Source organism: Myotis yumanensis, unplaced genomic scaffold (genome assembly GCF_028538775.1).
Source record: "Myotis yumanensis isolate MYYU_CA2020_CCGP unplaced genomic scaffold, mMyoYum1.0.hap1 SCAF_3, whole genome shotgun sequence".
Lineage (NCBI taxonomy): Eukaryota > Metazoa > Chordata > Mammalia > Chiroptera > Vespertilionidae > Myotis > Myotis yumanensis.
Genome location: NW_027223754.1, coordinates 175,948,333 through 175,962,489, shown reverse-complemented (window position 1 = coordinate 175,962,489; position 14,157 = coordinate 175,948,333). Strand labels below are relative to the sequence as shown.

The window sequence follows — 14,157 nt, the reverse complement described above, 5'->3', positions numbered from 1 at the left end:
GTTCCATGTTTCCATGCCTGTGGTTCTGTTTTACTCATCAGTTTATTTTGTCCCTTAGGTTCCTTATTTATTTTAATTTCTTTTTAAATCTTGTAACACACAAAACTGACAAAATTCAAAAATCCTTAAAAATTCACTTTGCCTTCCTTTCTTTCTAATTTCATGGAATTTCAGCCACTTAGGTCTTTATCTCTGATCCTACCTTTCAAACCTGATTTACATTCTGATCCTCATGACCATCATGTAGAAAATAAGAGCATCATTAGTGAAAGATGATAGCTCAGTTGCTACAGGATCATCCATCATCCTCTTCACTGACCATCAAATTTGACCCCTTCCCCCAGTGAGCTATAATTTCTTCTGCTCTCTATTTCTAGCCTACGCAATATACCTCCAAGTCATAAGGCAGTGAGGTGAGTAACTGATACCATAATGATATATACACAATAACCTTAACTAAAAACAACACGGAGTTTGTCTTTATGGGTGAAATCTTTTTGTTCTTCTTCAAGTGGATGTTTTTCTAGGCCCGAACTCTGTCAGAGACTGATGGGTGAGTATTAATCAAGATCAGACTCCTCCTGGACCTGGGCCTTAACAACTAAAAAAAGCATTCTCTAAAAAACCATCCGAAGCAAACCAAGCCTTCGGGAAACGTGCACAACATGCTCCTGTTACCGGTTTGTCTGCTGCACAGAATGGCCAGTACATTGTAATCAGCTTTTAATTCACAGTGTTCATTATTTTTTCCTGTGGTTCTTCAGGTCTGTGTGTGTCTAGAAATCCTAGCTGCAGTTTGGTACCAGCTGAAATTTGAGAATGAATGACTACTTCAGCTGCTGGGTTGGTTTGACTTATCGTTCTTCAGAGCAGATTCGAACAGATTCGAGGATGGGAGGGTAAGTTCCGATGTAAGATTACTCTCCTGAATACTCATCGGCTTCTTCCTAGCACGTTTCTCATTCTGAAACTTAGGGAGCCTTTAAAAAACTTCCTTACAGAAACCCACTTACTTAATTTAAGTGCTTCCATAGTTCAGTTATATTTACACATCCAAATAGCCAGAAAAAGGTTCACAGTAGTCTCTAGAAACCAGTTCATCGCCTTAAAACAGTGGTTCTCAACCTTCTGGCCCTTTAAATACAGTTCCTCATGTTGCGACCCAACCATAAAATTATTTTCGTTGCTACTTCATAACTGTAATGTTGCTACTGTTATGAATCGTAATGTAAATATCTGATATGCAGGATGGTCTTGGGCGACCCCTGTGAAAGGGTTGTTCGACCGCCAAAGGGGTCGCGACCCACAGGTTGAGAACCTCTACCTTAAAAGGTATTTCACAGATAAACAGCATGTCTACTTTTTATAGAGCAAAAAGCCTCCCCGCCCCCCCTAAACAGGCCAAATGTCTGGCTTTGATATTCAGACCCTCAAGGACCACAACATTTAAGGTCCACAAAGACTTGTCTTGTACCACTAGTATGTGACAGTCCTGTAAATTCTCCTAGTGAAAAATTAGATGATTACAAGCCTTCTGGAATCCAACATGAAACTTTCATTTCTCTAGGGGTTATATAAAAAGAATTCCATTTATAGTTTCAAGCTACATAAAGATTAAGGAGGAAGAAAGTACCAGTGCCCGATTTAGATAAGAATTTGAATTACCCCAAGCATCATGAGCATACACAGTAGTTCCAAGCTGAATAGGAAAAAAATGTGGAAAAATGGTTAAGCTTAATGAGAAAGGAACCTAAGAGCACAGATACATTTGGAGAAGTGAAGGCTTCTAAATTATTTAAGAAGTTTTCTCAAACATAAAGGGCACCAGAACTTAGCTGTTCATCATAGTTTATATCCTCCACCTGAAAAAAAAAAAATCTGATGAAATCAGAAAATAATCTTTTATACTACCCACTCTTACAGAATTTTAAAATTAACATTTATCTGTCAGATGCTCCAAGATTGTAGATTAGGCTCTTAGAATGGGTTAGCCCCTTTAAGGGGTCTTTCACAACAAAAGGATACCATTTAGCGAAAAGCCATAATTCATTCTAATAGCAATATCATGCCCCAGCTACCACAGAGGCAGGAGATGGAACTACACCCTGGTGACCTGAAAGAGTTAATGCCCCTCCCTTAAGTGCTTTTGTCCTGCGGGGGCGGCGGGGGGTGGGGGGGGGGGGGTCAGGGGGAGCGGAGTGCCTGATGGATATGTCAAAAAAAACCTGGCAGAATACTCTGGAGTAAACCTTAGCAAGATGCTTCAACGTCAGCAGGACAATCAAAAGCTGGTGGTACTTTCTGTCTTTCTTTCCCCAAAACTGAAACAGAACCTTAGGCTTATAGTCATAAAACCTAATTCATTTCTCTTTCTCTCTTTTGATCCTTGAATGAGATAAAAATTAGGCCTCTGAAACTAAACTGTTACCTTTAACATGGACAAATCATAACTTCATTATATTGGAGACAAAATATAAAAACAGGATTTATTAGAAAAGGAATAGGTCTTATTTAACTACACCTGATCCTAACTAAAGTAAGAGTCAATGAAACTCTTACAAGATCAGATAGTGTTAACAGATTTCAAAAACCTGTGAAATGTGAGTTTCTATAATTCAAAAATTTTCAAGTACAGAACATTTAAAAATGAAATGAAAGGCAATTTAATACAAAATTCAATAGCCGGCTTAATAGGCTACTTGATTTGCTTTCCTGTGAAATTGTTTTATCTAGTGTAAAATACTGGTAAAGAAAAGTTCTTAAGGAAAGGGAGAGAGGAAAATAAAAAAATCTGTGTTTAAAATAAGTTAGCAAAATCAAGTAAGACAGCCCACTAAGAACCATAAAAGGAAACTATGGCTCTTTTTACTTTGTCAAAGTTCTGCATCTGTTCCCGGTTGGTGAGCCAGGATTCCATGTCCTGGGCGCTCTGAATCACAAACGATTCGTAGTCGGCAAACATCTGGGTAAAGCGGTTAGCAAACACCTCTCGGAGCTGTACGTTGAGCTGGTAGTCCCTTAGCTCTGCCTCTTCACACTGCAGCTTCGAATCCTTTTCTTTTTCACCCAGAGAGGCAGAGAGGTCCATTTTTTCCACGGTCACACCGGTCCGCTTGGCCAGAGCCTGGAGCCGGGCTATGGTTTCGTTGCCCTTCAGTAACTCATACATGCTGATGCTATTCGTGGAGATGTTGCCATTCTTTTTGTCATTGACCAAGTCTTTCAGAACCAGATTCTTCAATTTGGTGGCACTCTCACTGCAGTGCAGGCTGCCCTCAGGAGGGATCCCAAACTGAAGAAGAACTTCAGAGAGTTCCTGGATAAAATCCACTTTATTGGGGAACTGTGGAAATTCTTCAGGCAACTCGATAAAATGGTTGTCAATATCCACAAAACACAAGTTAGCCTAAAAGAAGGGGGGAAAATGGTTTTAGAATAAAGGAATTTTAGGTTCTAAAATAGCCTTGCCAATTATTAGAAACAAAATCACAAAGTACACAGCCTTTTATGTTAACCTTCTCAAGGTTAAGAACTTTTTATTTTTTAAAAGTAAATCTGTGTTGCCAGCAGTTTCCCCTTATGTGAGTGTTCTATACCATATTTAATATATACAAATAATTTTCCTGGGTCTCATCAATTTAATATAATCAAGACATGCTTCTGTAATACATGGCATCCATTAGGTATTCACAAGTGAGTAAAGGTGCACAGACTGATAGTAAGTACTTTACAAATCGAAGGCCCTGGGTGTGCTCACTGAATGAGCTTGAACTTTCTGTGCCATTCCACTGCTCTAACACCATTTGTAATTTAGAAATAACAACAACTGCTAAAATTTAGCAGCTACAGTACTCCCTCCCGCCCCGAAAAAAATGGGATAAAATTGGCAATCCAAATTCACAGCAAACCCACACATTTTTACTTTATCCCAAATTAGCTGCAACCTCTTGGACAACAAAACCATTTCAGAAATTATTAGATAAGAACAGGAGGCAGAGGGAGGTGGCAGAAGCAGTCCTTAGAGAACAATAAATGATTAACCTTTGGATAATTAAGAGCTGACTCAGGATCCTGGTATTTCTGAGTTGAGGAAAAGAGGAGATAGTAATCAGAGGAAATGTTTTTATGAGTTTGCTTCTACTCTAGGTTCTCAATAAAGACTTTTAAATATTTTTCAAGTACATATGGAAAATTCAAGGAGCCAAGCACTGCATAAAATTTTGATTATCTCTCAGGTACTTGATTATAATAGACTCCAAAATGGAATTTTACTTTTACTCTTCAGACCCTCTTAATCTGAACAAGGTTGTGAGTATAAAGGAAGACTGCAACCCTAGTCTGGGGAGGGAAGGGGCACATAAAACTGATCCTGACTGCATTAGGGGCTGAACACAGGGCATAGGGTGCAAGTCAACAAACAGAATAGGAAGCTTCATCTGTGTTTTCCCATCTTCCCACCCAGACTCCCCCTCACCCCCGCCCCCTCCCAGGTCAGCCAGGGGAAAATTCACATGGTCCTTTGATCCTGAATGCCGAGGAAAGGCGAAAAGAGGAGAGCCAACAGTTGGATCTCTGTTTTTCTCTTCATGTTAGATATTGATGAGCAAGAAGTATAGCAAAGTTCCAAATCAAGTTCAATACAAACTCAAGTTATCCCCCACCTAAAAACAGAGAACCAACAGTAACTTCTTCAAGTGTGGTGTAACCTTTGAATCTAACCCATTAGTTCTGCAGATGAAGAAACTGAGGCCCAAAAAGATGGTTGACTTTCTGACACCTGCCTCAGATATGCATTTTCAAAGGGCCTGGTGGTTTAAGGGATTTTTCCCTACATCTTTCCTCTTCTCCAATGTCAACAGTTTTCTCCAAATGAAGTAGAGCTTGAGTCACACATCTTGCTGAAGACAGTAGTGCTGTTTACAGCTTTCTTTAAAACCACATCTTTACATGTATTTTAGTCTCTAGAAAGCAGGCTATATTGAAAAGCTTACAGGGAGAAAGTAGGTCACCATAATTCAAATGGATGATTCAATATCTTTAAAATGGAAGAAAAAATCCAATAACTTGCTAATCTAAATGTTAACCAGCAACCTCGCACCGCTTACATTTTGTACTGCTTCCATTTAATGCCTTCCTGCTATCCTTTTTTATCCCTCACCTTCTCCTAGGAAAAGAAAAAGTGATGCATTTTGGGAAATTTTAAAGCTTGTTTTGCTCATGTTATCATTGCCGAGCTGAAAGGCAAGGTGGGTGTTCCAGCACCACAGCTACTGGCGTGGCTCTGTGTTCCCACGAGACTCTGTGTCTGGAGAAAAGAGCCCAAGTTGGGGCTTTGATTATCACAAAGTAGAAATGGGAAATGTGCACTTTTGTTATAAAAATGTATTGAAGCGCCCTAGCTGGTTTGGCTCAGTGGATAGAGTGTTGGCCTGCAGACTGTAGGTTCCCGGGTTCAATTCCGGTCAAAGGCACATGCCCAGTAGGGGGCGTGCAGGAGGTAGCTGATTGGTGATTCTCTCTCATCATTAATGTTTCTATCTCTCCTTCTCCCTTCCTCTCTGAATCAATAAATATATATATATATATTTTTTTTAAAAAAGTGAGGTGCCATCCTATGCAGTTATTCCTTAGTGCTATACCCTTCCACCATGCCAACCCCAGAAAAAAAACAATACAACAAACGGCTCCCTGTGCCCATTATTTGGGGAAAGTGAGTGGGTGGTTAATTCTAAGTCTATGTAGTTACATCAGTCAACTAACAACTGAAATCATACGTTCTTAAAATAACCATTTCGTAAACATTTTCACAACTATTCTAAGAAGCCTTGTTACTATTTTTAGTTATTATTTTATTTTACAGTTTTCAGAAAAAGGTGGTGGTGGTAGTGAGTATTACTAGTGAGCATATTTTTAAAATGGCTATTTTTATACCTATTTCCTCCCAAAATTATGTGAAGTAAATTATTTCATATCATTGTACAATGATACCAGAACAAAGTGATATACTTTCCTCTGAAAGCCATGTACTAATTTATACTTTCTATACAGAAGCACTGCTATTGTCACAGCTGATTCAAGTAATTTCATATTATTCTACTCTATGAATAAATAGATGGGTACGTATATTTATTGAATAGTGTTGATTTAATGAATAAAAAATTAGAAAATCAGATATTACTGTAAAACTTACAAAATTTTTAAGTTTATCTTTAGAGTCAGAGGATACACACAGAGACAGAAAGATTTCCCAACTACATCAAGGCAGTATTTTTTTTTTTTAATATATTTTGATTGGCTTCAGAGAGGAAGGGAGAGGGAGATAGAACTATCAATGATGAGAGAGAATCATTGATTGGCTGCCTCCTGCAAGCCCCCTACTCGGGATCGAGCCCACAACCGGGCATGTGTCTGGCATGTGCCCTTGACCAGAATTGAACCCGGTAGTATCTTAAAATCCTCAACAATTATTACTCATGCAAAAAATGGAATGATAATATTTACATATAAACAAAGGATCTCATAAAATATCATCTGATTAACATACAAATAGACCAGATACTCAAGAAACTAAAACATGTCACTGTTTAAGACTTTAAAACAAAATGCATTTGGCTAATTTATTTCTTTTTCCTTGAAAATTTAAAGGATTTACGTCTTTAAGCCATCACAATACTGAGATTAATTTAATAAAAGAGAAAACAAAAGCATTCAGGTAACAGAAAAAAAAAGAGGTATAAAAGAGGCAAAAGCAGAAAGCATACAATAAAGCTTAAATAGACCAAGACAGTCTGCATGTGTGTTTTATATGATCTGAATCATGCTTACTTTCCCTGGAACAAAAATGCTAATTTTGGTAGGAAAATGTTCATTATAATAAAGTAAGCAATGGATGATTACAGGAATCATTACTGAGTATAATGGCTGCAGCTTAGTGTGTTATTTTTAAATTCACTTATTAAAATGAGACATTCTATGGAAAATAAGAAAAAAGTGAATCACAGCACAAAAGATTTTATTAAGAAAGGTGCTAATTAAATAGATAATAACGTAATTAACCATTTTATGTTTTTTAATAGGCCATGGCATTCTTATCGATATTTCATTTCAAAGGCTTAACACTGTAATCCTGAGGACCCTAAACAACAGCTAAAAACCAGATTTAAAATGCTTTCAAAAGTTCCTGTTTACTTTCTCCTTAAACAACATTTGAAAATACAACCCACAGAAAGCACAGTAACCTTAAGGGGCCTAAAAACTAGGGATTAGAATTCTTATCTCTACCACCTAGCTAAGCTGACATTTAGAAAAAGTTTATAACTAGCCTTAGGCCAGAAAACAACGAATACTAAAGCATTTGATATTTCCATTATCCCTAGCTTGCTGAAAGATGTTACTTTTCATTTGATGAAGGTCAAGAATCAAGTTCACCTCAATTAATACAATGATTTCAAAGGATGTTAAAATTGGCCTGCATTGTTTTAGAAACAAAATGTATAATGTGAATGGGGGAAAGGGAAGAAAATGTCATTAGAATAATATAGCAATTAAGTAACACTACTATTGTTCCATCTTCACAAATTTATATGCCGTCGTCCTGCTTTGCACCAGGTTCAATTAACTACTGTCACAGTAACCACCAGGAGTCAGGGCCTGCAGTCTCTAGCTCTGCCCAAAACCTACTTGGGAGATTCAGAACAGAGACAGGGTTTGGACAATGGCAATACTATCTAAGGGAAGTATCCCTGACCTAAATCAACAAACAGCAAATGCTTCATCATTCATGATAACTTTTACCTCTTGAGGAAGTTCTAGTTTAGAACGGTCAGTTCCTTCTTTTGACTGAAGACCCATCAGATAAGGGACAGGAGCATCAAGAAAATGTAGCAGAGAAGCAGGGAGGATGGGCACATACACATGCTGCCACTGAAATGGGAACAAGAGTGTGGTGATGCCTTCCGCCACCGTCATCAGGCGTTGGTAATCTGCACAGAACAAGGAAAAACGGAGGGGAAGATTCCAAGTAAAAACAGAGTCACGGCATTGAGCTCGAAAATACCAATTTCCAAAAAAATTCTTGTGCTAATAAATAAAAGCTTTCTTTATGACCAGACAGAAAATAGGTCATTTCTATCCCACCATAATTAAAGAGTTAAATGGTTTCATTTGAATGGTTTTAAGAGAGGATGGGTAGGTGGGACACATCATCATACTCTTTGCTTCTGAAATCACCGGTATGTGAATTTACTTAAAATGTGGAGGAAACAAGAACTAAGTAAACTGCTCTTGGCACTTCTCCCATTAAAAGTGTACCAGAATATAGCTATTGATCACTTCTTGTATACATGTACATCTATACAATCCCCAAATTCAGAGGCTTTTATTTCTTGTATATATAATTATACAGATTATATTTTTGTTAAACTTCATTTTGTAAGTACAAGAAATCAACAGATATATGCATTCATAGTCACACTTTCTATATTTAACCCCCAACTATAGAACTATCAAATCTGGGGACAAAGTGAAAAGTTACCAGAAAATTAAAGGTTGGTTTTTAATTTTATTTTATTGTGTTTTGTTTACATGAACTAATTTATCAAAACTAAAAACTGTCTACAATATTAAAGGATCCTTTCTCCCCAGTTCTGAGATATAGTTGACATATAACACTCTATTAGTTTTATAAGTACATGGTGATTTGATGTGTGTATATATTGCAAAATGATTATCATAAGTTTAGTTAATATCACCTCACATAATTACAAATAAACTATCCTTTTAAACCACTCTGTCATCGATGCTTTATACAAGCTTTATTAAAATGCAAGGTTAAAGACAAAGAGAATCCTAAAAACAGCAAGAGAAAAGCAGTAACCTATAAGGGAGTTCCCATAAGACTGTCATCTGATTTCTCAACAGAAACTATGCAGGCCAGAAGGAAGTGGCACAAAATATTCAAAGTGATGAGAAGCAAGGACCTATAACCAAGATTACTCTATCCAACAAAGCTATCATTTTGAATTGAAGGATAAAGAGCTTCCCAGATAAGAAAAAGGTAAAGGAGTTCATCACCACCAAACCAGTATTATATGAAATATTAAAGGGTCTTCTTTAAGAAGAAGAAGAAAAAAGAACAGTAAAATGGCAACAGATATGTACCTATCAACAATTGAACCTGAAAAACAAAATAAATGAACAAGCAGACTAGAAACAGACTCATAGATAGAGAGAAAAATGACAGTTGCCAGATGGGATGGGGGTGGTAGGGATGGGTAAAAGGTGTGAGGGGATTAAGAACTACAAATTCGTAGTTACAGAATGGTCATGGTGATATAAAGTATCCCTTTATGACTATAAAGGGAATATAGTCAATAATATTGTATTAACTGTGTATGGTGTTAGATGTGAATAAGATTTATTGGGATGATCATTTAATAAGTTATACAATGTCTAATCACTGGGGTGTACACCTGAAACTAATATAATATTGTATGTCTACTGTAATTAAAAAATAAAAAATGATTTAAAAAAAGATATACTTAATCATTTATTCTGTCAATGCTCTTTTTTTTTTTTTAAATATATTTTATTGATTTTTTACAGAGAGGAAGGGAGAGAGATAGAGAGTTAGAAACATCGATGAGAGAGAAACATCGATCAGCTGCCTCCTGCACATCTCCTACTGGGGATGTGCCCGCAACCCAGGTACATGCCCTTGACCGGAATCGAACCTGGGACCCCTCAGTCCGCAGGCCGACGCTCTATCCACCGAGCCAAACCGGTTTCGGCCTGTCAATGCTCTTTAGTCAAAAACCCAAGAACACACCTGGATTTGAGTAGTTGGATTTATGTATTACTCATTGCAGAGTGGAAGAAACACACCCGGAAGAACTGCGGGATGTCTTAGTAAGAGGTTTAGAGACACCTATTATAGGATTTGCTGGATAATTTTGGCTTGGATCTAAGGAAGTAGTAGAGACTTGCTTTGACTTGGATGCTGTCAGAAGTCAGGAAAATTCTATCACTGGGCATCTAGTAACTCTGATCTATAGGAAGGGAGACTGAAGTGGGGGACAAAGCTGTGATTGGTAAGGAAGTGAAGTAGCAGTTACTAATTTAGCAAGAGAGGAGGATACTTGGTATTTTGTGGGTTGCACAGTGGCCTTGTTTAAAGTGGATGTTCTTATGGGACCATTCATGTTCCATAGGAGCACATGGCTTAGCTGTGAGCATCAGATCAGTTTGCAGTAACAGTGAGGCCTACCTGTGAGAGCTAGATCAGTTTCTGGATGTCATGCACTGCTTTTTTATTTCTTTCTTGATTCTACGTCAGACACAGTGAAAGGCTCTGGGTTTAAAGCAGTCAGCTCCTGTACCAGTGACCTATTTATTGGCTTTCAGCTCCAAGTTCACTCAGTACACGGCCTATGACAATGGGCCTGTAAGCATTTCCTCTACAGTGAGCACATGTTGCATCTCAACAGTAGAGGGCACTGCAGGAGGAAGGGGTTTCTTCTCGGTTCAGAGTGCAGTGTTGTGTTTGTTCTTGCTCCTGTTGTATGCTGATCAGTAGTGCCGACCTGTGAGGTACACAGCTGGTGGTACACTTCCCCAGCCACATGCCCGAAGTAGGCTGTCTCAGAGATGGAGCAGTGGTCACCTTCACATGACTCTTCGTACATGGATACTGCACACTCAGCTCTCACACTCACAGTGGCACCCTGACAGTTTCTGTATGCCTGCCTGTTCACCACCCACAGCTCACTGGTGCCTGGGAGATGGTTTTCTACTTGCTCGACGTTTGAGGATCAGCTCAGGCCTAGGCAACCCATTGACCTTCTCCACCATCTAACGACCTGCAACCACTCTTTCTTCAACGAGGAATGAACCTCAGTCTGGGGAAGTGGAGCCTCCCCTTCCAACGTTGTCATTCCTAAGGTACCCACCCTTTAGCGTTTCCTTCAAGTCTTTATAGTTGCTTTCCTAGTTTGTATAGCTTAATAATTCTTCATATTACACTCCTTTGTTTAAATTATTGTGTAGTTTAATCTGTCTCCTGATTGGACTTAGGCTGAAAGGCAGAGGATTTAAGCAGTTGAATCAAACCCCTAACAGCGTGGCAGCTACTTTATTTACGGTTGATGGAAAAAATGTTCAATGTCATAGAAAACACAAATTCTTAAATAATGGAAACTAGCACCCGGGGCTATTTTCTTCCTTTGACTATGAAAAATTTACACATGGGAAGTGAAAATCAATTTTCCCCTCTTTTACTAGACACAGTGAGAGACTGGTATACAGTATGTGATTTATTTTTCCTTCACCAGACAGTAGATCCTCTTGCATAAAGCTAGGACCCAAAGAGGGTAAAAACCTCAGGGAAAAGAGATCAAGACAGGAAAAACAAACAAACAAAATGATACGACACATTCACAAAAGACCCTGTACCGCCGAGGAAAGTGTCTGCCCTGCCTTGGCTCTGGGAGGAAAAGAAAAAGAGCCTACCTGAGAATTCCTCCTATCTTCTGGCCAGCTTTCAAGTATGTTTGGAGCCCAAACTTATGCTACCTGCATATCCCAAAGAAACACTAAGTTGAAATTTTTAATTTCAAGGAAACTCGTGTTGCCAGTGAACTCAGATGCCCGGTGAAAGAAAAAACAGAAAGCCTTCATGGAGGAATATATCCTCAATATACAACCCATCAAATACTGAAACTTATCTGAGCAAGAATATAAAATATGTATGTTTTATGTTTAAGGAAACTAAAGGAAGCACTAAGGACTGAAGACTGTTTATAGGGCCACGGAGATTAAAATGTCAAAGGAAGGGTTAAGTGCAAATTAGATCCAGGCAACAAAGAGAATCACCTGGGAGACAGATATGGAGAAATCACCAAGATGCAGCACAGAGACAGAGACAAAAAAAGAGGCTGAGAGATATGGGAGACGGAGCAAGACAGATTTCCATGCTTTCTTCGTGTTTCAGAAAGATTTCTTTTTAAAAGAGGAATGGAAGCAATGTTTAGAAAAATGGGTGAGAATTTTCCAAAACTTGGGTTGATGGAGTACCCACGGCTAACTCTGGGATGGTCACAGACGGCTCGCTACGATCCAGACACAGCAGGTGATCCCTGAGGGAACAGCCAGCCTGGTGGACTGGATGAAAGCTACTGCAAAGTGTTTACCCTGAGAAGCGGGACTGCCAACTCCCCCTACAAATGCCAAGTGCAACACCCCGGAGGAAGCAGTTGATATGATTCATACGTACGCTGTGTGGAATTGGCTTTATGATAATTAGGATATACACCCACTGAATATGCTCATTATTCGGGTCATGATAAATAGTGCAACGGCATCCGTGTAACTTTACTGCCACAAAATAGGTCAGATTTGCTGTCTCAGCTTCCCCTCGTGAATCTTACCGATGCTAATAAATACATTAGATTATTTAACAAGAAAATGCCAAGAGGCAGGGGAGAGAGTTCAGGGACCCATCCCCAGCAGAGTGGAAATTTTTAAACAGTTATTAAGAAATCAGGTGAATAAAGCAAATATTGATAGGAGCAAATCAAAGAGGAAAAAGGGAAGCGTCAAGAAACTCATCCCAGCAGGGTGGAAATCTTTAGAGGGTTAAGAAATTGGATGAGCTGTGGCCGGGTGGCTCAGTTGGTTGGAGCGTCGTCCCGTACACCACACAGTTCTTGTTTCGATTCCAGTCAGGGCACATACCTAGGTTGCAGATTTGATCCGTGGTTGGGGCATATACGGGAGGTAATTGATCATTGTTTCTCACATCAATGTTTCTCTCTCTCTCCCTTCCTTTCTCTCTAAAATCAATAAACATCCTTGGGTGAGGATTAAAAAATAAAAATAAAAAAAGAAATGGGATGAATAAAACAAACATTGATGTGGTTGAAACAAAGGTCTTAAAAGAGCACTACTATAGGGTGTCCCAAAATTCACGCAAGAAGTAATTTTGATAGAAAACACAGGTTTATAATTAAAAATTGTAAATTTTTTATTGATTCATAAAGTATACAGTATTAGGGTTATGTATGGAATAGCACATCGGGTAAATGGCCTCCACAGCTTTGCTGGCACAGATGCAAAGCCGTGGTCTTCATTGGTCTTCATTGTCCCTGCTCCTGGGCCATAATAGGTACTTGGTAATGCTTATCAAATTGAAGGGATTGAAATCAAAGGGCAACAGATATTAGAATCTGATTCAATAAACCAAGTAAAATTAGGCTTTTATTTTTTGTTGTTGTTGTTGTTAATGCTCACGCAAAATTCAAATCTTGCGTGAATTTTGGGACACCCTATATATAAGATTGGGTAGACCAAAGGGACCCCTACAGATCCCCCTGCATTAAAGGTACCAAGCAAGCTTAGTCTAAATTTGGAGAAATTTAAAACATAGGGAAGGCAAAGATTCTAATGAGAAACCAGACCTGGCATGGCCTGGGGCAACAATCAGAGAGAGTAATCAAAATAGAGACTGACAAAAGGATCAGGGTCTCTTAGCTCAACCCCCCGCTGGGAACTTAAAAGCCAAATGCATAAAGTGGGTAAAATAGTGGGAGGGGTTGGGGGGGGGAGGAAGAGAACAAAAGTGGGTAAAATAGTGGGAGGTGGGGAGCTCTGAGATGTTTCTGGGTCTCCCCGCATGCACTATGTTACCAAAATCCTCTGGTGAACTAATGCAGCCTACAATTACTTTGATAGAATATAAAAATGTTAAGGTTGATAGGATTAAGGTGGAAGTTTAGGTGAAAACTGGAATGTTTAAACAGCGTTTATGGGAATGTTTTATGGGAATGGATATTATGTCTAAATGGGAACGCTTCCCCCGGAGGTAGAACAGAGGCATGTAAATCACCCTTCGAGCAACGTTATTTGGACATGCTAAATGGAAATAAGACTGCCTGGGCTGCAGATATAGGAAAGAAGCTGGGGTGTTGGTACAAACTGTTCAGTAGCCCCATGCGGAGCACACACTGGGACGTATGGCAACAGCCTGTGAGCGTCTCCCAGTGACAACTTTTGGGATGTTGGACGAAAGATTTGTCATTTGAGAGGCAATTACTAGCTTGCTATTGAACATTAATCTAAGCTGTCCCTATGACTGAGAGACATAACATAATCTTGAAACCTGAA

The 14,157-nt window shown here is 38.9% G+C and overlaps 1 protein-coding gene across 3 annotated transcripts in view; it reads right to left on the bottom strand.

Moving 5' to 3' along the window:
* The window catches only part of DENND5B (DENN domain containing 5B), a 169,699-nt gene that overhangs the window by 57,834 nt on the left and 97,708 nt on the right, over nucleotides 1–14,157 (bottom strand). For all 3 annotated transcript variants that reach the window (XM_070410481.1, XM_070410479.1, XM_070410480.1), the window contains 2 exons: nucleotides 7,795–7,982; nucleotides 2,870–3,406 (listed from right to left, as the gene is read on the bottom strand). In XM_070410481.1, coding sequence (XP_070266582.1) covers nucleotides 2,870–3,406; nucleotides 7,795–7,982 — 725 coding nt within the window. The remainder of the gene's footprint in view (nucleotides 1–2,869; nucleotides 3,407–7,794; nucleotides 7,983–14,157) is intronic.